At 48.6% G+C, this 23,863-nt stretch overlaps 2 protein-coding genes across 8 annotated transcripts in view; one reads left to right on the plus strand and one right to left on the minus strand.

The window, feature by feature from the left end:
- The window catches only part of LOC103315329, a 200,480-nt gene extending 192,264 nt beyond the window's left edge, over positions 1–8,216 (minus strand). Inside the window, exons 1-5 of one of the 5 annotated variants that reach the window (XM_016986868.2) lie at positions 7,494–7,721; positions 7,107–7,290; positions 6,928–6,971; positions 6,545–6,689; positions 3,746–3,910 (exon numbers count right to left, since the gene is read on the minus strand). In XM_016986868.2, coding sequence (XP_016842357.1) covers positions 3,788–3,910; positions 6,545–6,689; positions 6,928–6,971; positions 7,107–7,121 — 327 coding nt within the window. In that variant the 5' untranslated portion in view covers positions 7,122–7,290; positions 7,494–7,721 and the 3' untranslated portion in view covers positions 3,746–3,787. Of the gene's footprint in view, positions 1–3,745; positions 3,911–6,544; positions 6,690–6,927; positions 6,972–7,106; positions 7,291–7,493; positions 7,722–7,808 lie in introns of those variants that run through there. The other 4 variants (XR_004227929.1, XR_004227930.2, XR_004227927.1 and 1 more) reach the window with 4 other exon arrangements.
- Positions 8,217–8,340: 124 nt separating this feature from the next.
- Positions 8,341–23,863, plus strand: part of LOC103315330 — a 55,080-nt gene continuing 39,557 nt past the window's right edge. Inside the window, exons 1-3 of one of the 3 annotated variants that reach the window (XR_004227915.2) lie at positions 8,341–8,518; positions 8,927–9,183; positions 9,353–9,528. Coding sequence is in view for 1 of the 3 variants with exons in the window: in XM_031931930.2 (XP_031787790.1) it covers positions 8,491–8,514; positions 8,927–9,183; positions 9,353–9,434 (363 nt within the window). In the remaining 2 variants the exon portion in view is untranslated. Of the gene's footprint in view, positions 8,519–8,926; positions 9,184–9,352; positions 9,641–23,863 lie in introns of those variants that run through there. The other 2 variants (XR_004227914.2, XM_031931930.2) reach the window with 2 other exon arrangements.

Here is a 23,863-nt window from a genome sequence, read left to right on the forward strand (position 1 = left end):
ATTTAGAGTGCCTCCATAAATCTGGCGAGCAATAGCATTTTCGGAGATAAAATGTAAATTTTTAATGCTAGGCCCGCGTGGTCAAAAAATTTATACGTTCACCGACCGAGAAAGTTGGGGAGTCAAGGATATAATAGATCACGAAAAGACGCGCAGTTCCAGATACTTCTCCATCCTAAATCTTTGGGCTCTGTGGCAGCGGCGCTTATTTTATAATTACCGCGAAACGCAACTTTACATTCCTCGAAAAAACCCAGAATCGCGGTAAGAAAGAGCTCGTAAATATGAAAGCCGTGAGTCGCAACGGGCGTCAGCGACAGCGTCGCGCGTTTATTGAAGAACTACCTGATGGCATTTCCGGATTTTCTGATTTATGCGCGGATAATGAGTTTCGCACTGGCCATTAACAGATGCGGTTTAACGAGGTGACTCAGAGACTGGAAGACACAGCAAGTGAATAAAAGATGATTTCGAGCGAACGTAAGCAGCGACGAATCCTCGTTTTAAGGTATTAAAAAGAAAGAATGTAAAGAGATCGTAAAAAGAGGCAAGCCGTCATCGCGTCTCCAATCTTGCGTGCACAAATAAGTCAAATGTACGTTAAATTTTATAGAGCTGAGACATTGTTTGTCAGCCTGTATAGTTGTCGAATCTTCTGTGGTTGTGAAGAGCTAACACGATTCATCCATTTTCGCAGAATCGCGGGTTGCCACGGCTTTACTGTGTTCGAATTTCATTACTCGAATACTAAGTACAATTCAGTTTTTATTTAATTATAGCAGCGATGCGATACCGCTGAAAACGCAAATTTTTATCCATTTGCTGATTTTGTAAAAATAAGATCGAAATGGCGATCTACTGGGAATCGACTTAAACTTAATGCTGCAGGATACCTTGTTTTGAGATAAAGTTTTATGTGGTAATAAAAAACCTCTAATTATACTAACTGTTCTCCTCATCACGACCAACACGAACACGGGATTCCTTCACGAATATTTTAGACATCTGATGAAATTAAATTCTGTCTGTTGAGCTTCCAACCATTTTATCAAATGTAATTTAGCGCGAATAAGCATTTCACATTTCATTCTATTGACATCCATAGTACAATTAAATCCATATGTTAAATTTTCCCTATAAACAGTTGTTCAAAACATTTTGCTTTATTCGATTCCTAGTAGTCGCAACACATAATCAGTCCCTTCCTCTTAAGGTTACTTCATCAGCAAAGTCGCCTGTAGAATCAGAAGACATTCCAACGGCTGATAAGGCCTGCCTTTATTTACGTCAAAAGTAGCAGCGAGCAGCAAGTCGCGGCCATACACACGCGAGCTCAATATTATTTCAATTGGTGCGTCGTTATGCGGGTAATTGTTATGTAAGCTTGCGCGACCGGATCTTAACTTTTAACGACGAAGACGAGGACGCGAGGACATTAAACAATTTAAGAGAATAGCCTGCCCAAATATCTGAAATGAGACTTTTTAGATTAACCTGAGAAAGAAAGAAACAAGTATACAAGGAGGACGGAGACGACGAATCGTTGATCGCCGGGTTTATAGTGCCACGTGTTCTATGAAACTATTAAAAAAAAGGCGAGGAGGCTGTTTTACGCGCAACGATAAAATATAAGTGCTACTAAACATGTGAAAGCTTTCTGAAAGCGGGAGTTAAATGTGGCGAATACGCCGTTTCAGCTAATGCAAAATTACAATAAACGATTAGGTTCAATCTTTACTTGTAAAATGCGTAATTGTTGCGCAATCTGGGTGATTATTTATTTACATTCATATGTCAGTATCCGTTTTCCAGTAAGCTGTGAAAATAAAAATTGTTGAATTTTATTTTTCGCGATAATCCATTGACCGATGCACATCGCGCCAATAACAACCGGAAAGTCGTTCGAGAGGAAGAAAATCCTATAAGCTATTAGTATTTCAATATTATCCCAGGAGGTAGCACCAGCGGTAGCAACGAACATTATTTTGCGGTTTGCTTCAATATTCGCGTGGGCAGCAGCATAGACCACGATAGCAAGAGGATGTGCACGCGCTGCTGCGAGCGATTCAATAAGCGATTTTCACAATACGCGGATCAATTGAATAACGCGCCACCACCTTTTCTAGAAATCCATAGGCGAGAAAAAGCGGAAGGGGAAGCCAAGGTGAAGTTCAATTTACCTAACCAACATCGCGAAACCGCGATCTCGGCGACCACCGTTTTAATGACTTTTCCCAGAGAGAGAGAAAGAGAAAGACAAGGGGAGAGATGAATAAGTGCACAAGCGAGCCAGCGAGCGCGCCGTGTAACGTGCCGTGCCTTTGCTTCGCTCGTGTTCGCCGAGCTATAATTGCTTTTATGGTATCGAAGATTGTGTCGAATAAAGCGCTGTTACGCGCTCGATTTTTTCGCTTTTTGCACTGCAGCCGCGCACTTGTATAGAATTGTTGTATAAAACGTTATCGTTACTCTTGAGCTTTGTACGTGTTTCAATAGAGTAACAAATTTTTCAGTGTGGTTTCCTTTTCGAATTGCAGTAATCTATTATAGTCGCATATATGAACAAGTTCTTTGCCTGCTACTGTTTCGTTATCGCATATTTATTTATTTATTAATATAGCGTATTCGCATATAGTGTATTTTCATACTGAATACTTTAATATAACATACACATTAATATGCTAAGAATAATTAGTCCCTTTGATTCGTCTAAAATGAACAAAGTAAAATTTAATCCAAAAAATCGTTATATGGGAAACTTGTTGACCAAGTTGTGTGCAAACGCACAACTTAACTTGGTCCACGAATCAATAAAATGTAATTCATACACATATAATTCATGCAGTAGAATCAGCCTTGTACCCTCGCGCTGAGAGAAAGCGAGAGTACGACTACCCTTGGAAATTCGAGTCCGCGTCTTAGCACGAACGAAGAAGAATCACTTAATAATCTCGAGGTCTCGCGCGCGAGTACACATAAACCTACGTTCCATTCTTTTCTCCATCAGTAAAAGAATTACAAAAGTCTCGCACCAGCCAACAGCAACAGCAAGAGCAAGAGCGACAAGAGCGACGTCTCAGGCCATGGGATTTTTCAAAAAAGTCCCCATTAAATTTCACGCTCAAGTGTCATCTCTGGCGCGTTCGCATGCGGGCCATATTCTTGCGTCGTGAACGCAGAGCGCTCGAGGCGCACTTGGCCGTCTCGATTACAATCGAGTCACGGCGGACGCGGTTGTGTGTGTGTGTACGTACATATATAACGCGCGCGAAGACCGCACAATGAAGCGAAGCGACGCTGTGCGGAGAGAGAGAGAGAGAGAGAGAGAGAGAGAGAGAGAGAGAGAGAGAGGCTATGCGTGCACGAGAGTCGAGGGCCCATTAAACGTCCGAGCGATCGCCCGACTTCGATTAGCTCGCTTGAGAGGCAACAGAGAGATGGAGAGTCGCGGATATTGCACCTTCGCGCCCCGCGCAACGAATTATAAGGCTCTTTTATCATATTATGAAGCGAGGGAGAACCTAGTCGTGCGTGCAATCGTCTCTCTCCCTTAAAGCCGCCTTATGCTCCTTCTTTTGCACGGAAGGAGTATTTTTCCAACGCAAATTTGCGTGCGAGTAAGATTCAGTTTCTTCCTCACAAAATCGGATTTTACTTACTATTTACAAGAAGTACTATTTATCCCAAAACAAAATCTTACATGTTTTATGTAACAAGTTTCAAATTTTTATAACTTTATACTTACATGAATGATTTCCATCGCTGGTAATGATATCTTCAGATTTCGTTACTTTTTTAACAACTTGATCCTCCGAAACACCATACAAATAAGGAAGTGTAGCCAAAGAATGACGTATAGACGAGCAAGCGAATCAATTTGGATTCCATATCCATACAGGAGCGCCCATAGCTGTAAAAACACAAAAAATTAGTTTCAAATACATATTTCAATGCAAACGAATCTAACAAAATAGGTCAAACGACAAAGTTTAAATAGAGTGATCTCGACAAGAAAAATGAACATTCAATCAGCGTGTCATTTAATTTTCACTGTGCATGCGAAGCATTTTTTACAGTTGAGACTGCTCAAATTTTTTTCTTTTAATCCTCCGTGCTCTGTTAAGCCGGCCTCTTTATTACGCTGCATAGAGAACAGAGAAAGAGAAGTCAGAAAGAGAAAGACCTTTTAACTCTTTGCTTCTGCCTGGTTCTCCTCTCTTGCACGCGTGGGCGTTTTCTTGTATTCTATACAGAGCTAAGATCTACTCGTGGCCTGCATCGTCGTCGTAAAAACGAACCAAAGGAAGAAAAGAGGATGAAGAGAGATTTATTGTGCCCATGACAATGGCGATCAAATACGTATAATTCGTAGTATCATTCATTGAAATAAAGTTATTATAAAATAATGGAGTGGAGATTTGATTAACTGTGGCGTATTGTTTATTATGTCAATAGTAAAAAAGTGAATAAAAGAAATATCTTCGTTATTTTCAGATAAAAATAAAATTGAAATATACCAAGCACTAAATTAATTTGATTGAAAGCACACGTAGACAGAGATACTCCAGATCGAGGAACAACGGTACGGGCCTAAACTTAAAAAATTAAAATGAAAATTAAAGATTCGTGGGCAAGCGAAATAGCGGTAAGAACAATAAGCCGGGAAGGTAGCCTTGGCGCTGCTCAGTCTCTCGCCCTCCGTGAAGATAGAGAAAAGAGAAGCAGGAGAAAAGCAGGGAAAAATAGGAACGTCGGAGAGAGAGCTACCACCGACCACGACCAGTCGTGAGTACGGAATTAATATTAGCTCGCGCGACCGCACGCCTCTCCGGCGCGTGTTGTATCTTGTCCGCGCAGCCGATAGGATTTATTAAGGCCGACTCCGTGATGGATGCTATCGAATATCGCTCTGCCGTCTACCTGCACGCTACCAACCTATTGAATTTTTCCCGCGCGATTCACGGGATGAGCAAATCGCGGTGGCAGCAACGGCAGCTCATTATCTTCGGCAATTGTGCTCGGCGGCGACTGCTTTCTTTGAGAAAAGAAGACGAAAGAGCGATGTTGTGGTTCATTGTCTGGTTGCAAGCGCGATTGATAACGGGTGTATCGAAGCACGAAAACAGCTTGTTCCTGCTCGCAGATTTGATGAGCGCATTTTTACAGCAGATTAGTCTGATTGATTTCTCCGCGATTTATCTATGAACGTTTTTTGCGACATCCATACATTATTGCGATCGAAAAAGAAGCAAAGCGCAGACATGAAAGAAAAAGAAAGAAGGAAGGGGTCAAATGAAGAATACAACAAGCGAAGAAAAGATGCCGCGTTCTGCTCGGATCTCGGTTTCTGTACCCTGAAGCGCGACAGATTAAACGCGTTTCAGCTGCAGGGCAGAGGCTTTAACCCTATCTCTCTAGTTCTCTCGCTTCCACCCCTAGTGTATCGATATACAGAGAGTATAGAATAGAAGAGAGGAGAAAGCTCGGAAGCGCGAGCGAGATAAGCGAGGATCGTGTTCAAAAGTACAAGAGCCATTCTAGGGACGATGGGAGAGAAGAGAGACGAAGAGAGGGAATATCTGCAGCCCTCGTAACTCGATCGGGATGTAATTGGTAAATCTACGTGGAAAGGCTATTGTCGAAGTTGGAGCAATCGGCGCAGGAAGGTCGTCCTCCCGTACTCGTCGTCTTCCTTGTCGTCGTAGTCGATTCAACGACACGATTCTCTCTTCTCTTTCTCTCTTGTTACCCATACACATTCACGGATGGCGACAGGAACTTTTTACTCGGTTTCAGTGCCTTTTTTTATCCTCTTCTCATTCGCTTCTTTTTTGGGATGCACTTGTGAACGAGGAGTAGTTTTAAGGGGACCGCCAAGCGACTAGTTGCGGTCGAGGATTGAAAAACGTACTGGATCGAGCGTGAAGGATTTTTGTTTCTTTAGAAAATTTTGATTTTATCAAAATAGTACAGAAATAAAATAATAACAATGAAACAAGAATTAAATAAAAAATCAAGCAATATCAAGCATCGTTATTCATTAAGAAAAAAAAAATATTTTCAAAACTGAATTCTACTTGTTTATTCATCCATTCTCTGACTAGTCACAACCAACTGTACAAATCGAAGGGGGAAACGGTTGACTGACGATCGGTTAAATGACAGAAAACGAACAACAGAGCCATCAAGGAGGACCACCATGAGAAAATAAAACCGTGAACTTGAATAGAGAGGGAAAACGTGTTGGCTTGCACACGAATACGGGCTTGCCTGTACACACACCTTCGCGAAAGAGAAAAAGAAGACGAGACAAGATTAAGGAAAAGGAGAGAGACAAAAGTGGATAGAAGAGTCGTGGCAGTGCAGTCGAACGTCTACAGCGACCAAACGACTATCTACTTATCAGCAATCTGTGACAAGTTGGCGTAATGAGGGCTCCGTCTTTGCGGAGGAGAGGGAGAGCAAGGAAGGCCAATTATCAAGGCCCAAGCTTCTTCACTCGTACTCTCATCTCTCTTTTCCTCTCTTTTATTCTATCTTTTACCTTGAGTGCCAATGTAGGAGCAGCCTCTGTCTTAGCGTGTCCTCCTTGCTGACTTTCTCTGTCTTTCTCATTCTTCATTCTTCTCATTTCTTTTGCCATTTGCCTCCATACTTTCTTGCTTGAGCATTCATCGAACGTGTTAAACCTAGAAAGGTCAATTTGCATTAGAAACCTATTATAATTAAAAAATAACTAAAAAAGGAAAGTTTAACATTTTATTTGATAGAGATAAAACATCATGAATTAAATCAAACATTGAGTCAATACTAAACGTGTATTTTGCCACAAACACTTGGTTAAATAGAGTTTTTGATCAATAGCCTGATTAATTGCATGCTCAACCAGACAATCGGTATCCCTCCACCTTTGAGCTTTTACCCTACCTTCTCTTATGTATCTCACATGGACACCCACTCTTTCCCTCTGACTTTTTGATCCATTGGAAAAACAGAACCAATGTTTAAATTAACAAAAATTTGGACGGATACTTTGAATTACTTGAATTTGATTGTCATAAAAATAAATTCAGCAGCGATAAAAAAAACAAGAATTTTACACTTACAGTCCCACATGACATAGGTAGATGCAAGATGATGGCTGCGTTTCCAGTTGCTTATGTCGATAGGAAGGCAGCTAAGTGTGAAGACACTAGAAGCATGGTAGGGCCATTGAGAGAGGTTTCGTATCATCCAATGTTGGCTTTGACTAGCTTTTGTGCATGCAGCTTCTTAGTGACGCCTGAAAAACTGACAAATTATATAAGTAAAGAACAGGAATTCTCTCTCGCGCCTCTTAAATGCCACATAAGCCCATATTGTATATAGGACACGACACGAGTATGCAATGCACCCGCGAAATAACCAAGATCCCAGTGATGGACGAATCGTTTAATCCTTCACCAATCAAGTGTTAAACAAACTCTATCGAATCATAAAATGATCATACGAACCAGCCAAGTATGGATACCCACAACAAACACAACGGGAGGTAATTCTTGCTTGGCGCCACAACAGGTATGAGCCGGTATAATGTGACGCGAGCCCGCATGCAAGTTGCCGCGCGACCGTTGCTGCCCCCCCCCCTCCGCGCCTTATATGGAATCTGTAAATTCTCAGCTGAACATAGCCGAAGAGCCCAAACTTTGCGATTTCATACTTTCAGTCGAAATGCACGCGCATTCGCAGGTCTTCCATCGAACTGAACGTAATCGTCGTATTTTCCCACCGAAACAACAAAAATCCCCTCGAGCGCTTAGCATACTCACCTCTTAATTCGTTGCGCAGATCCGGGATTCGCATGTGTGTAGAAAACGAGGAAAAATCAGCAACCCGGCGAAAAAAACTCGTACCTACCCGACCGGCGAGATGCTCTCGCGGTGGCCGCGGACCGCGAACTGCGACTTGCGAGCGCGACCGTTACACTAATCTCCAACTGACGTTCGAGCGCCACCTTTACAAAAAATGAATTTTGTATTTTCTCGCGAGCGGAATGAATTTCCTCTCGGGAAACGTCGTCGTAGGCACCGAGGTGACTTCTAGAGCACTCGCGGAGTTTATCTGTGCTGGCCCGGCACTGCGGGGGCAAAATCTCACTTTGCGCGGCAAAGTCCAGTAAAATCGATAATCTCGAACCGGAAGTGGCGAATCTTTGTGTCACTCGGGACGTCTCCTACGAGCTATGTCGCCCAGCAGGTATTTTTGTGCACGGAAAAAATCTTTTTTACCGTTATAACTTATAAGGAAGCTTAGTTTGGTTAGATTTTAGCGAAAAAAGAAAAAATCTCTTGGTCGATAGGCGGTCGAAAAAGAGGGCGCGAGAGGCGCCATCCTTAGGCGAGGCGAAAACCGCGACCCTCTCCCCTTCGCGCCAGTTTCTCGCGGGTAATCGGAGAAGTAGGAGGCGGGGGAACAAAGAAAAAACGCATCCAAGGTGATACAGCGACGGAGATGCTGCTGGACTCGTTGCACTTGGTGAGTGAGTATCCCTATATCTATGAGATCCGTGACGGTTATGTATAATTTACGCGACTTTGGCGATGAAACTTTTGTAACGGTTTTTTTTCTCGCGGAGCGTCGCGCGGAGAGTGTGAATTCGTATACGTGTATATAGTAAATGCTTCGGGCATTTTTGTACTTCTTGCGCCTCGGTAAGGCCACGGCGTTGAGTGCTGACGTCCAGGTCGCTGCACTCTGGTGAGAGGATTTTTTAATTTCATAATTTACTTCATTCACAAGTAATGAGGAATGGCAAGCACTGTAACGGTGTCTAGATGAGCCATTTTTTTGTGTAACGTATTTTTTCGTTTTCCATTCTGAGATCTTGAAATAGATTTTGGCATTCAGTCTAGCCTAAAAGGGATTAATTTTAATACTTTTCGTGCAGAAAATTTGCCGAGCTGTACACCACGGAAAAGTGGATAAGAAAGACGCAAGTTCAACTATCGTCAACTTGGCCGTGTCCCCCCTCCCCCTCCCCCGCCTTCTTCGCGGGCATTTACTCGACACTCGGTTGGTGGTACGGTACGGACGGGACAAGCGCGTTGCAGTTTTTGCGCTACGGGGGAGGCGATGCTGCCCCGGATGCAGTCGCTACTTGACGGACGACGGAGAAGCCGATGCACCAGGAGTCGCCACTTCCTGGTGAGGTTAATTCTTTGCTTCTCATATTTATTTATAATTATGGTACGATAAAATTTTTTAATCATTATTGCAGCTGTGTTATTATTTTTTTCTTTGGTTTTTTTGCTGTCATTTTCACTTCTTGAAATATGTTTTGAGACCGAATCACTAATTCATTTTAATTCAACAGGAAAAATCAAAACTTCTCCTGGTCCATGCATCGTACCTCACAGAAGGCACCGCAACAGTTACAAGGATGGCCATTTCTATAAAAATACGCCCGTATGCATTCGTCACTTGCTAAAGGATTTCTGACTGCACGAGTGCGACGCGACGTTGTATTGCCGTTGCTACAGACGTGTTTTGGTAAACTACTAGAACTAACTTTCCATGTTATACTATTTATTGCTGATTTTATATATTTTATCACCTTGCCGTTTTGTACTTTTTTTAATACTTCTGCGATTTCTATTTTGTAATATACCCCTTGAATTTTCAAATTTTTCCCCTGAAATGTTGTTATGCGAATACGTTGCGAAAAGGCGCCTGAGCAGTGTGCTCTCGTTTCTAATTGAAATATTTGCAAGTTAGAGAGAAAGCTGAGGAGCTGCCCGCGGAGACGATCTATCAGTCTAGGGCGCGTATAAAGGATGATTTGTCAGCCGAAACAAATCTTAGATTAACCAAAGCAGTAGCGTGGGCAAGGCAGCAAGAGAAACTACGGACGAGGCTCGGGCTTTTGTCCCTGCCAGTGCAAGGCCGCGGAAGGATATATTATGAGCTGGTGCGTGCGTGCAGCAGCGAGACACGCTGTCCCCCGTATACAATGCAGCGGCACTGCGTGGGCTATATACAGCTGAGGTATATACCCAGCCAAGCAAACTGCCTAGGCACACATGTATCTCTCTCCCTCTCTGTCTCTGTGCAGTATGTGTGCGCGTGTGTATGTTTGCATGCGCTTCTCGATTCTCGCGCGTTCCGTGACGCTGATATGCACTCGCGCGAATCGATACACACGGCTTGGCCTGTGTAGCCACGCCAGACAGAAGGGGAGGCACTGTTTGAGCAGCGGCGCAGGCGAATGCTCCTATATGCTCGTCTTATATTATATATGTCTGCGGCTGCCGCGGTGAGCCGGCTGTGTCGCGGGCACCCGGGAATTTCGCGCGAGGGGCAGCGCATGCACTCGAGCATCGCGTTATATGTACGCTTATTTTTTCTTTTCTGCGTACGAAGGTCAACGCTGGGAAACGAAATTACGGAGCTTTTCGGGCCGTCGTTTTGCGGTTAGCTCTTTTCTCGCGCTGCAATCGGTTGCAAAATAACAATACGGTTCACCTTGTACTCTCGCGCTCCCCAGATAGATAAAGGGAGCTGTACGGTGTAATTGAAAGGCGGAATGGTATACTGGGGAGCAAAATGCGCAAACCAGTGATACAAACTAGCGTCATCGATTATAATGATGTATAGACTCTAGAGTCTACTCCATTACACTAACGGAGAGCGCGCGCTCGCTGAATTCGCGTGTACCTTCGTCGTCGATAATTCGCAGTATGTCGCGAGTTGGGTAATACCTGCAGTTATTTCATGGAATATTTAAATTGCCAACTATCTAATATTTATTTTTTTGAGCTTTATAGACGTGGAAATAACAAGCGATTTCCCTCTCTCCGCCGTTCTGGCTCGTGGGCTGATTCAGAGCTCGCAGGCTCTCTCGTATCCTCGGCGGCGCATTAAGTCCTGCTGATCAAAGGGAAGCTGGCAGCGCCTGCTGCTGCAAAAGGAGTAGAGCGCGGAGGAGATATCCGCGTGCGTCGTCCTCTCCTTCTCTCCACCTACGGCTATGCTGTACACGGGGCACTTGCGTCGGCGTCATGAGCTCGCTCTCGGGTCCAGAGATAGAGAGCGAGAGCAAGAAAGAGAGAGAGAGAGAGAGAGAGAGAAAGAGAGAGAGAGAGAGAGAGAGAGAGGAGCGAGGCAGAGAGCATCAGAGGCTGCTTGATGGATTGCTTCGGCGATCTCTCGCCGTGTTCCAAAGTGATTGCATATCTCGCTGCTCATCTCGGCTTCGATGAAGATCGATCGACGGCCATTAAAGCCGCTACAAATCTATATGCGCCGCGCCGCTCGAGATTTGCATGCGAAGGAGGAGGCGGAGGAGCAGGCCTCCTATCCGTGAGATCGCGAGCGTAATTAGATCAGTCGATACCTCATTCGACCGACAATGGAATTAATACCAGCGTCTTGCCTCATCCTTCGCGCTGCTCCCTCTTTATTCGCGCGTGTGCGTCGTTGAAACTGCGGCAAAGTGCGACTTTGTTTTGTACACACGCCGAGAAGCAGCGCCGTATCGTTCTATTCAGCCTGTATACAGCGTTTAATAAGCACTCCTGCGTCGCGCCGGGGCTTTTTTCGCGCGCACCGGCATTCCGAGTCCTCCACTTTCGTCGCTCTCAGAAGCTGCTCTCCCGGCGCGTAACTCGCATTTCCAGCGCAACAATAATGCTGGCCGCGCAAATTTTACGCTGCAGCGCGCGCGCAGTTTCTTACTTGAGCTAGAGCACGCGGGTTTTACGACGGCAACTGCACCGGCCGAGTCATTAGTCCCTCGACGGCTCATACATATATATAGACGCGCCGCGGATAATATCCTCCAGATACATCCCGAACGCGAAAAAAGCCCGTCGGTAATAACACACGCGGCTAACTAGCGGGAGTACTTAATTCCTGAAATATTTTGCTCGCGCCGCCGCTGTTGCGAGGCGAAAATGAAGCCGCTTCTCCGGAAGGCAAAAAAGCCGAGGCAGTTGGCGAGAAAACGCGAGTAGTGCCGGTCTCTAGCGCTTCTCCTGTCCCCCTTTTTCGCCTCTTTGTGCGTTGCTAGAAGCTTCGCGGCTGCGTTATAGTATAGGTATTCGAAAGCCCATCGTCGTTCTCGAGACCAAAGTTCGAAAAGTTCGGCCCTTATTGGCTTAGCCGAGGTTTCTATTCTCCAGCGATTCGGCCAGCACCTCGGTCGTATCAGGCATCTCGCGGGAGCCGCCGGTGGTGTCTTCTCTCCAACGCTGCAGGCGCAAGCCCGGCATGAAACACGCAGTCGAGAGCGTTCGCGACTGTAGCGCAAAAGATTTTCGATTGTCGAGGGCAAATATTTGCGCGTCGGTATGCCTCGAGCTGCAAATCCCCATCGACGAGCGAGAGAGATCGAGAGAGAAGGGGCTTTGAGGCGCCGAGCGCGTTAACCACATTTTCGAGTCTTTAGGAGCCTGGATAAACACGAAAAGGAGTGCAATGCAAACTGCTCTTCACGAGCTCCCGGAGAACGGGAGTGTCGTAAAAATGGAATACTCATTTTACGGCTTAATAAGCGGATTCGGTCAGTTTGTCCGGCATTTTCAGCTGCTCGTTCGAAGCCGCAGTTGCGCACTTTATCAAATTTCTTTATCGACACGACCCCGCCGTGAGCCATTGTGTGTTGCGCGAGTACCGAGCTATGCAAATTAGAGCCACCCTTGTATTAAAAACGAAAGTTTTGACAATTCAAAGCCGAGCGATAAATTGCGGAGGCATAAATAGGCATTAGGGATCCGCGAAATTAGCATTCAGCGCGCTTATTATCTCCCCCAGCGACCATATGTTCCGAATAAATCCGAGACGTTCGGCTCTCCGAGGTATAATTTGAGAATGTATCGTCGAGCTTTAAGTCTTGCCCCATTCGCGCAACGCGATATACGAAATTCTTATCTCGCGAACATTGTTCGACAATTATCGCGCATCAATATTAACTCGGCGCTTGATACGTAAAGCAAATTTGAACAACTTGGCAAATTACCATATTCGCCCGGCATCGCGGGACGCATAAACATCCCGGCGTCCCACACGGAGCGAATGATGTGCGCACGAGCGAACAAAAAAAAAAAACATCGTTGCCATTCTATGCAGATATTCCGGCGGTGCGCTGCTACATTTACGGCGTACAAACGAGCACTAGGCCCGGTCCTTTGGCCAAATTAATATTCACCGCTTATTATATGCGGCGTCTCCGAGAGCGCGAGCGGAGAAAGAGTATATTCGGAATCGCATCTCCTGGCGCAACGTATTCTTCGGGAGATTTTCGATTAGCAGACGGAGAGCGAATCTGCGAGAGCGAGGAGAGGCCGGAGAGCTTAATCTCGTCTCTAGGGAATCGCACTCTGTCGCGCGCGATAATCTAAATGCACGTGCGTGCATAATGAGCCTAGCGCTCGCAGCTGTTTCGAACCCGGTCAATATTCTCTCGCTCGTTCCTTCTCTCCTGGGCAAATTTAAAATGCTTATCGATGCCTGCTACCCGATGCTCGCCCGCTTCGCGGAACAAAACCTATCGGGGATATCTCCCAGGGCTCTCAAGAGTTCTCTCTTCCTCCCCGCGTATACGTAATACGCCTTTCTTGTGCGTGCGCCGGCCGGTCGCATTTTCTCCTTCGCTCCTTTATGACTCCGGGCGGCTGGTTCGCCTATCTTTTACTTAGCCGCAGCCAAAGGATCCATTTTTTCCGGGGCCGGCCGCGGGGTTATCTTCTCGCGCGAGCTTCCGAGAGACTTTAATCGGAAGTGAATGTTCCGTAAATTAAAGTGCTCGCACTCTCGATCGTCTTCCCCCGACAACACTGCCGATGTGCGCCGATTCTCTCAAATGCCTCGCTCGCGATTAGAACAATCGAGTTGCCTGCTCGCGCGTCGTCGCCAACGCCTCTCGGGCTTGTTCTCTCATAAGTTCCGCTCCACTTACGCGCGCGCGCGCGAATAATAACGATAAGTCGATGCTCAGCTGCAGCCTTTCTATCGCGCGCGTGACGCCTATGCCCGCGAGGGCCGGGAAAAAGCGAACCGTGCGTGTGTGCAGCGCGTGCGTCTCGGAGGCGTATATAATGCGGATTTTTCTAGTTTACGATTGCACGGCCTTTTTTTCGCTCGGAAAGAAGGAGGAAAAAGCCTCGCCTAAGCGGTTTGCATCGTTGGGAACGACTCGCGTTGCAGCGCATTTTTTCGCTGCGCCGGCTCGGAGACAAGTTTGTGTAACGGGGCTCTTGCCGTTACGCGAGCTGCGCCTGGGTACATGTACGCAGCCGCGTACGCGCGTATAATTATATGCGCGAGATTAACGCGCGCGATTGCTCGGCTTCTTTTTTGCGAGCGAGTTTGCACTCGCTACCGGTCGCGCCGGAAAAAGGAGATAGATAGATCTTTATTTGCTCAAAGCAAAAAACAATACAATTCGTTGAGATCACACAAGACTGTGTCTCACACAAACTAACAGAGAGAAAATATAAAAATATAATTACAGCATTTTAGAAGGTAAAATTATTTGTCCTACACATATTAAAATAATACTTTGGTAAAAATACCATTACAAGAGAAAATCACATTTAGTCATGTTAAATATCACAGTATAAATTATCACAATAAACCTTACTAACTTTACGCTGTACGCGTGAGGTTTGAAGAGGGGGGGGGGGGGGACTTTTCAACTTTTTCGTTCCGCCGCGTGAGAAGTGCGAATGTGTCCAGCAACTATATAATGAAGTACTCTGCGACGCCGTTAGATCGTCCGGTTGCTGATCACACGCGCGGGAAATGGAGCCTGATGGCGATTATCGCAGATAACGCGGTTTTTTCGAGTTCGCGCTCGGCTTGGCGGGAGAAAATTGGAAATTATGACTGTCACGCCGCGCTCTCGAGGTTCGATCAGCCGAGCGGCGGAGCGAGACTCGATTGCGAACTGTAAAATGAATTTTATTCGTCAAAAACGCTCGGGACGATGGAAACTCGTTTGCGCGCCGGAAATCCAATTCGAGTACGTTTAATGCGCTTATTTAAATTTACATCGACTCGAGAATACGAAACAATCGCGCGCAAGCGGAATCCTATTATAATTAAACGGGAATACAGCAATTTCGACGATGTATCGCGTCCCCTCGTAGAACAGATTGCACCGTTGACCCAGATTTTTTAGCGCGATTTAGGCGTTCGATTACAGCCTGGCCCTTCGGCTGTGTTTTTCGCCTTCAACTTTGGCGCGTATCCGCACAACACGAAAAACAACGAACAACGCGCACTGGGAAAGTTGAATTTGCGCGAGTTGGGAATAATGGAGCCCTGCTTTGTGTCCCGCCGATGTCACTGCTGAAACTCGGAAGTATACGCGCGCGGATAGACAGGACTCGCGAATTTTACAAATGGCTGCCGCTGCTGCAATCGATGAAATTGCACGTCGACATCCATACACAAAAGTCTCTGGCACGCGGCGCGCACCGACCCTATTTGCCTTTTTATTCCGCGCGCGTGTGTATCGTCGACAATGACGCTCCTGCAACAAAGGCGCTCGAAATGAGCCCGCGTACGAATGGATCCCGCGGGAATTTCTAGCTGAGCCTTAAAAAAAGTTCATCTCGCGCGCGCGCACACCGATATTGGAAATTGTGATTTCGCTGCGAACGCATTAAGCTACCTCTTTCTGTGCGCCAAAATAAATGAACGTTCGCGCGCGAGCGTGTAATTAATTTGCCATTAGAGAGGAGACTCGTCGCGGGTACACGTAGGCGAGATATATGCATCGTATTAATTTTTTGCCGGAAAAATAAAATCGCTCGCGTTCGGTCGCAAGTCACGAGTAATTATGCTCGAAACTTAATTTCTTAATAAAGGTATACATATGCTCGGGCTCGGCGGCGCACGAAATGTCCGCTTAAATTATATTAAAGCCGTAGCCGAATTATACTCTGGGCGTGAACGGCCCATAATTTTTACTTTCATTTGCAGCGGCAGCGTATTCGCGTTTTCGAAGATAATTTAGAAGCGTCGTTATTAAAGATATCTCACTCCGGTATCGGAATTCTAATTCCTCGATGCGGCATCGGAGCCGAGCAGTCGGGGAGCAAAAAATCAGCGATAATTTATTGTACTCGATCGCGGAGATACTTACGCGCGTAAATATAGACTCCGCGGGGGGGGGGGGGGGGGGAGTCGGAAAGGGGGAGCAGCTCTTCGTTTTGGGCATCGTAAAGACGCGCATTTTAATTCCGCCGGACGTCGAGGCTCGTCGATATTAAATGTACTCGAATTACACACGCGGTCAATTTCCTCGCCATTCCGCATAGATAGCCATCCGGCATCGGCGAATTTTGACATGCAAATTACAACGCGCCGAACCGAGCGATGTTTTTCCCGCTGATGATACGTCTCGAATTTCGAATCAGCACCTCGGCCGCATCTGCCGATAACCCCGAAAATTCATCGGCGGGCTTATCTGGCGCAACGGCAGCGGTTCCTGGCCCCACCGCGCTGCCTTATAATTTGCCTGGCTGCGCTCGGGCCCGAGATGCATCATGTGCCGAGCGCGAGCGAGATGGATGCGCGCAGCGTCCTCGCGGCAGCGTGTGATTAAAAGCAGTATCGCGAGTAGCAGCGGCCGAGAGAGCGGAGGAAGCGGACTCGGGCTGAGCACCTTGCGCGCGTGCGTAAGCTCGTTTGCGTACGAAATATGACGGGAAAATAAATTTGGCGCGTATCTCGTGTTCGGGGCGCGTCCGGGCCCCCTCGATGTAAACGAGAATCCCGCGAAAAAAGAAGAGCTGGCCCGCAGAGAGATAAAGAGGGAGCAGTTGCAGCAGCGGGAGAAAGAGGACGAGCGAAAGCGAAAGGACACGGCGGAGGGGGTAAAAAACAAGCCGAGGACGGTTCTTTTAATTAGTCGGAGGTGTGAAGAAGTCGTGAGTGAATACGCCGCGCGGCGGCGGCGGCAGCTGCGCGCTGCATTGCGTGCTCGCTCGCGGCAGCGCCCGAGTAGCTCGGCGGAGATAAAACCGGGACTCTGCCGCCCCTCTTCCTCGTCCTTTTCGCAGCCCAGAATGCAGAACGCATAGGCCAAGAAGGAGAGAAGCGGAGAGCGAGAGAGCGAGAGGCCTCGGGGCCGCGCCTCGCGATCGTCGACCGAACGCGCTGCCGGATCGACGCGAACCGGTTTCTCATTCTCGCTCTATTGAAATTCCGAGCGTTATATGCGCAGCAGCTCTCGACGGGGAGAGGACTAGTTCGCGGAGCGAGTGACCGCCTAGGCGCCTACGCCGCGGATGCGGCGCAATAGCGACTATTTTTCAGAATTCACCGGGTTTACCCTCCGCCGAAATTGCCCGCGCGAATCCAGGTTGGCGGGCTTTTCTATCCGACGGCGCAGAGGCCGAGAGCCTGTTTATACGTGCACATAGAGCTGCGAGCGTGTGTGTATCGATTCGACCGACTTCGTGACTACGTCCGCGTGTCTTTGTCGCGGATATCATGCAAATGCTGCTGCGCGGCTTTTGAGGGTTTGCATAAATAAAGCGCGATTATGTCTCGCCGGCGCGGCTTTTCCTGCCGCGGCACCGGAAGACGCGGATTTCTCAAGTGTATGCGCATACATAGCATCCGGCCGGATTATTTTTTCAAATTGCCCTGTACACACTGCATAACGGGGATATTATATCGGAGCTGGTTTGCAGTGAGAATTGGAAAATTTCCCGGCTGCACCGTTACTCCTGCCTTCGGTCGCTGTACATTTACGCAGAGCGCGAAATCACGCGAGCGTTTGTGACGGGATGATTCCTCTCTATTATATCCTTCGCGCCAGCGCCCGCGAATATCGCTGTATCATGCGAAATTTAATTGCTAATTATGAGGAAAGTTTTTGTTACCTCTCGCGCGCGCTTTGGCCCGAAGTTTTAATTAAATTTTTTTCGCAATTTCAATTTCGACGCGAGCTTGAGCTCGTAAAAACTCGGCCACGGCTTTTTTGACAACTTTCGAAATAGAGCTCGCAAGCGTGGCTGCTCCCGGAATTGGCTGTAATTATATGGAGTACAGGGAGCGAGCGTCGAGAATAGAAGGCAAAAAATATGACTTTCCAGGAATGGATCGTTGCAGCGTTGAGCGGATCGCCACCTCGGATTCATTGCCTCACGACCGCTAATTAAGTGCGATATGATTACGCCTAGGACGAGTTAAGTAACCGGCGTCCGGCTTGCGGTGGGTGTCCTCGATTATTATACATTAATGTAAAAGTAGCTCCGCTCGTGCGCGTAAGCTCGGTTACACGAGCCCCGGCCTGCGTAGGCTAGAGAAAAATCAGTGTAAGATATCGCCTCGCCTTCTTTTCTCTCCTCTATTACGCGAACGATTATATTATGTGCCTACCTTGTCACCAGCGAGGGATATTAATTCGCGGCGTTTCGCAACGGTCAACGTTTTTATGAATCAGCTGAATCGCCGCTATATAATAGCAACATATTCGAAGGGTATTGAGCATGCAAGAGGGAGCCAGCGCAGTGAAACTGGGGCGATTGCACGAAGATACGTATCGGGCGATATTTCTTTGTGCGCTCGAACTCGCGCGACAGATTGAAGTGCGCGATGCCGCTCAATGTTGTGCCGATACGGCCAATGAAATGCGATTAAAAACGCCGCGCGGCCATTCAATTAGCCTTGCATTACACCCCGCTGGCGAACGGCGTTATGCACGCGTCGGCGCTTTTTACGCTGCAACGGAGCCCTGCGATAAAACGTTCATTGAATTTCGCGATTCCGAAAACAGCGGCGCTGCCGAAGAAAACTGGGTGTGTATACGATCCGCACAATCCACATGCACTCGACGCCCGAAATTTCTCAGCGCGTAAAGTGCGGCGATATCACGGCTGCGGTAACCCGAGGTCGCCGGCGATCCTCTCGCGGCTGTACACACTCTCGGGCTGCGTAAACGTCGCCCGGCGGCGGAGACAATGCACCGGGATATTCGCAAATACACAGCTCGAGCGAAAAGCCCGAGGGAGAGCGCGAAACGAGCGCCGCGGGTTTTACTGCGCACTCGATAGGTGTACAGTCTGTATACACCGCGCGAAGCCGGCCGCGAGATAAAGTTGCAACGGTCGCGCGCGGATAGTTATGGTTTTATCGCTCGAGCGCCATGAAAGTGTTTCTCTATCGCGTTTTTATTTATTTACCGAGAATCGCCGCGGACGAAAGGTGCCTCGAAGACGCGATCCCGGGGCATCCGTGAAAAAATGAGTCCATTGTGCGGCTAGAGAAAGGCCACAGCTGGCAAATAAGTCGGAGAATGCCCGCGGTATTAAACAATTTTCATCGCGTCTTCTTCGCTTCGCCACGGGGCTCCGCATAATTTTCCCTCCCCGGCGCCGTACCTGTGCGCGGGGTGCTGAAATGCGAGAAGAAGAAGAGGCTGCATGCGCATAACAGCGCCGGGACTCGGAGGGATGATGAGAATATCTTCGCGCCGGCTTCTGTTTGCGCCGGTCATTATGCCCCCTTTTTCCTCGACTGTGTGTAAAAAGAAGCGCGGCTTGGCTCGTCGCTTTAGAATTCGGGAGAAAAAGGGTCTCCCTGATTAAATTACTCGAGCCCACTCCAGTTTGTTTTTCGCGCATTGCGGGGGAGGTGAATAAATCCGGCCCGCTCCCGTGCGTTACCTGGTTTTCGGAAAAAAGCAGCAGCTAGAGCCCGAATTTAAATGAAGCGTAATAAGCGTTTTCCACACCTCGCAGGCCCTTTTTCCCTTTTCCGAGGCACCCGAAGAGTCGAGAGCGAGCTGGAGATGTACGCGTGATAATTGCGTCGGCTGCAGGCTTCGCGAAGAGTATCAAGAACTCGAAAGGCCGAAAGGGAAGCAACAAAAGACCGAACGGCTAAGTACACCTGGCGCTCGCTTATCTTCGAGCTACGACAGTACACAAAAGAAAAAGGAGCGCCGGCGGACGAAAGAGCCGGCTCTAAATGAAATATAATCTGGAATTCCGGCGAGTTATCTCTCTCGCAGCCCCTAATCCGTCCGCGTCTCGCGAGCCGAGTCGGAAATCCCGCGCGATGCAAATCTAAACGCGTCTATCCCGCTCATTTATCAGGATCATTTTCGGAAAGCCGAGAGAATGCGAGAGAGCATCGGGAGCTCGCGGCTGAGCTGGGCTTGAAAGAAGACGAAAAGCAATCCAAGTTGGCGCGCGCCTCCAACTTATCTCTTTCCCAGCTCTGTATTAAACAACGGTTTTCATCGGAAAAGAGATGGCGATGGTAAATTCGGAGGTGAACGACCGGCAGAGTTGTATGAAATAGTGACGAGGCGAGGACAACCTTCCGCGCGCACAGGTGAATACAAACCCGCGGCGTATTCCCTGTCAGCCGGCGACACAGTGTACTAATGACGGCGACAGTCGCGTCGGCGTAAAAAGCGTGTCGGCCAATTAGAGGCCGGATTGAAAATTTTCAGCGCACAAAGCACGTGCACGCATGCGCGATTTTATTTTCTCCCCGCGGCGAGCGAGCCGACGCCGTATACGAGGACCGGTATGCAAAATAATGCGCTTTCGTTGCTCGCTTTTTATCGCCACCGCGCGTCAATCCCTCGACGAGATGCGGGAAGGCTGTCGCGCCCCGGCTATAATTGTCGCGCGAGCGCTGTTCATTTTCACGGACGACCGAGAGAGATAGAGGGCAATTGCTTCGGCCTAATGACACCGCTCCGCGTAAAAACCGGGCCGCAAAAACGTGTGTGTGAATTTAAATTCGCGTCATTAAAGCCGAGCGTACTTATCTCGGGGAGTTTGTTCCCGGAGCCCGCGTTTAATTATAAAATTCCAATTCTGTCTCGGGTTTCAAAGTGATTTTTTGGAATACTTTAAGCGACAGAAAATTTGCCTCGGGTATCGCGCGACACACAAGCCTTGCTCGCGTATGAATATGCATCATCAGGGGGACACTGCGGCCGGCTCCCTCATTTTTCCCAAACAGCTCGTTTTCTCGAATTTCAACGTCCGATCATTTTCTCGGCTGCAATAAAAATAACATTTTCACTCCCAGCCTTCGCATTGACACGCTAACGTGGCAAATCCGATTATCGCTCGACTCGCGCCTTATTTACGAGTTTACGATTTAACGCAGCTTTCACGCGGCCGTCCTCGAGCGCGCGCGCGAGCGGAGATTAATATTGAAAGGTACATCTCCGCGGTGATGTACTCCGACTCGTCGAGTGTTCTCTCACTCGCGCGGCGTAAATAAATCAACTGCAGTTGCTTCGAGTTAACGCGTTCCGCGCGATAAGCGCGCGTAATCTCGATATTCTTTTTTAAAAATAGTCCGGGATCGAAGAGTGCGAACGAAATCCGGTCCAGCGCGTGGATCGCAACAGTTCCATTGTCGAGTGCGTCTCTCTCTAGAAAAAAGTCTCGGCACACACACACACACCCGGCCCGGGTTTCGCGCTCGCGTGCAGCAGCTCCGAGTTCGCACGCCGGGCCGCGCGCGGTTTTATTTCGCCAACAAAAGCGCTCTCGAATTACCGGCAAAAGCCGATACTCGAGGCGCTCTCCTCCGCAAGGGGGTCGCGGAAAGCGAGAGCTGGCGCAGGTGCCTCGACTGTTGGCGGCGTTAATTTTATCTTAATTTCGCCTTCGCTCGCGCGCTCGTATAACGCGTGTCGGCGAAAAGTAACGATCGCGCGGAGAGTATGACGCGAGCGCGCTTTCACTGATCGTGCCGAGATAAACATTGAAAAACAGAGCCCCTGGGCGCTGTCGCAACGAGAGCGCGCGATACGAGAGTTGACGCGGCCGCTGAAATATGCCCGAGGTCCGATGCAGCGGCGGCGGCGGCGTAAATCTGTCAACGCGCTCTACCCCCGTCTTCGCACGTTTGCGTATGGATAATAATAAAAATACTTCAGGGCCCAGCTCGCGCGGCCTTGATGGGCCCGCCGTCTTTTTACTCGTCGCTCCTCCTTCGCTCTCCCCGTCCGCTTCTTATTCCTCTCGACGTCGCTCGGCGTGTACTCGTTATCGCGGCGCGCGAACCTTTATCTCCTCGACAACGGAAACATTCATTAAAGCACGTTTGGCCATGCTAATGCGCGGGAACGAGGGGATGTTCGCTAAATCAGCGAGGCGATCTCGCCGTTTCGATTTTTTCGCGTCGATGATTCCACGCGGGGCAAAAAAAAATTCAATTCACACCGCGGCTCGTCTCAATTAGAGAGAGCGTTCGAGAGCGAGGGCCAGCCGCATCTGGCCGCCGTAATTTCATCCTCACAATGATAGTAATAACGCGCGTTATTATATCGCGCCAAGCGATTATAATTACAAACGTGGCGGAATGATCCGGCATATGGAGGGCCAGGCCAAGAAGCGCTGCTCCATTGTCGGGCTGCTGCTACTGCGCACGTGTTGCGTACTCCCCGCAAAAATCGAGGGCGATGCGTGCGAGCTCGGCCGCCTGGACGGGGTATGTGGGCCGCATGTGCTGCCCATGCTGCGGCGAACCCGATACGGCCCGCCGGCGGCTCGTCCGATAGGTTTTCTGGAGAATCCATTTTTGCGACTGGAAAACGCGCGCAGCAAAAAAAAGTCGAATGCTCGGGCGAGGAGTAGGGGAGGGGGCATAAACTTTTCAAATTTTCCGGTCGTTCGCGCCGAAAGGCAGTTCGCTTTTGCAGCGGGGCCGAGAGTAATATCTCGACGAGCGCGTTCGCGAAGTAGATTATCGCTCGGATCTCTCCGCAGTCGCCGGACTCGCGCAAACTCGACACACGAGCGCATCGAAATCTCGACGCGTCAACGCGATCGAAGTTTCGGAAACTAGATTTGCCGGCCGCTCGAAAAGCGCGGCGCTAATCGAGGTTCCCTGTCGACCTGATTCCTTTTTAATCGAATCCTTTTTATAACGACGCCTGCGCGCGCCAAGCTGAAAATTGGACCGACGTGTTTAATTTCTGCCCTCTGGATCCGAGGAACACGTAAATCCACGAGGTCATATCCGGAGGTATGAGCAAAGCGACGATAAGCAGTATCAGTTAAAGCCATTAGGCCGGGAGGCTCGCTATTTTTCTCGGACGTACGTCGCACGCGCGATAGCGGCAACTCGTTGCGCGGCTCCGTCGAACGGCAGCGAGAATGAGCGATAATAAAATTAACCCCTCGTACGTATACCGACGCGCGCGGCTCAAAGCCGCCGAGGCTGCGCCTTATCTCGCAGCCCACTCGAAAATTCCCCTCTCGCTCGCGAGTAACGCGCTCTCTTCGCTTTATTTTTATCATCCGTTTTCTCTCCTCGACTCCGCCTCCTCCTTTTTCGCGTCGCGTCAGCGCAAAAAGCGCGCTCAAAGGCGCCCGTTGTCTCTGCGCCTCGCGCGCCGTCATTAGATTAATGAAATTGCCATCGCGATGACACACTGCGCCAGAGCGACTCCCTTTGACTCTCCTCGATACGCCGCGTGTAAAAACGTCCGCTGTCGTAATAGTCGTCGGCTGTCTAAATTTTCGGCCCCGATACGTGCGCGTTAGCAGTTTGAAACTCGTGTCGAGTCGAGAGGTAATATTATTAAAACGGCTTAGAATTTAATTTCACGGGCGCGCTCTCTAACCCACATTACCGCTGATCGATACCCCGGGTATGCGTGGCCTATAAATTCCGAATGAAAACCGCCCGGAGCCGTGCGCGGCGCGCGCTTATGAGGTCTATACTGCAGAGCGAGTGTCGCCCAAATTTAGAAACTCAATACTGCGCGACGACGAAAGGTCCCATCTGGCTCAGAGGGCGCACCTTGCTCCGAAAAAGCCCGAGCCGCGCACTCTTTCCTCTCGCGAGCAGCCGCAGCATCTGCTCTCTTTTGCCTCATCTCCCGCGTGTG

Source organism: Nasonia vitripennis, chromosome 5 (genome assembly GCF_009193385.2).
Source record: "Nasonia vitripennis strain AsymCx chromosome 5, Nvit_psr_1.1, whole genome shotgun sequence".
Lineage (NCBI taxonomy): Eukaryota > Metazoa > Arthropoda > Insecta > Hymenoptera > Pteromalidae > Nasonia > Nasonia vitripennis.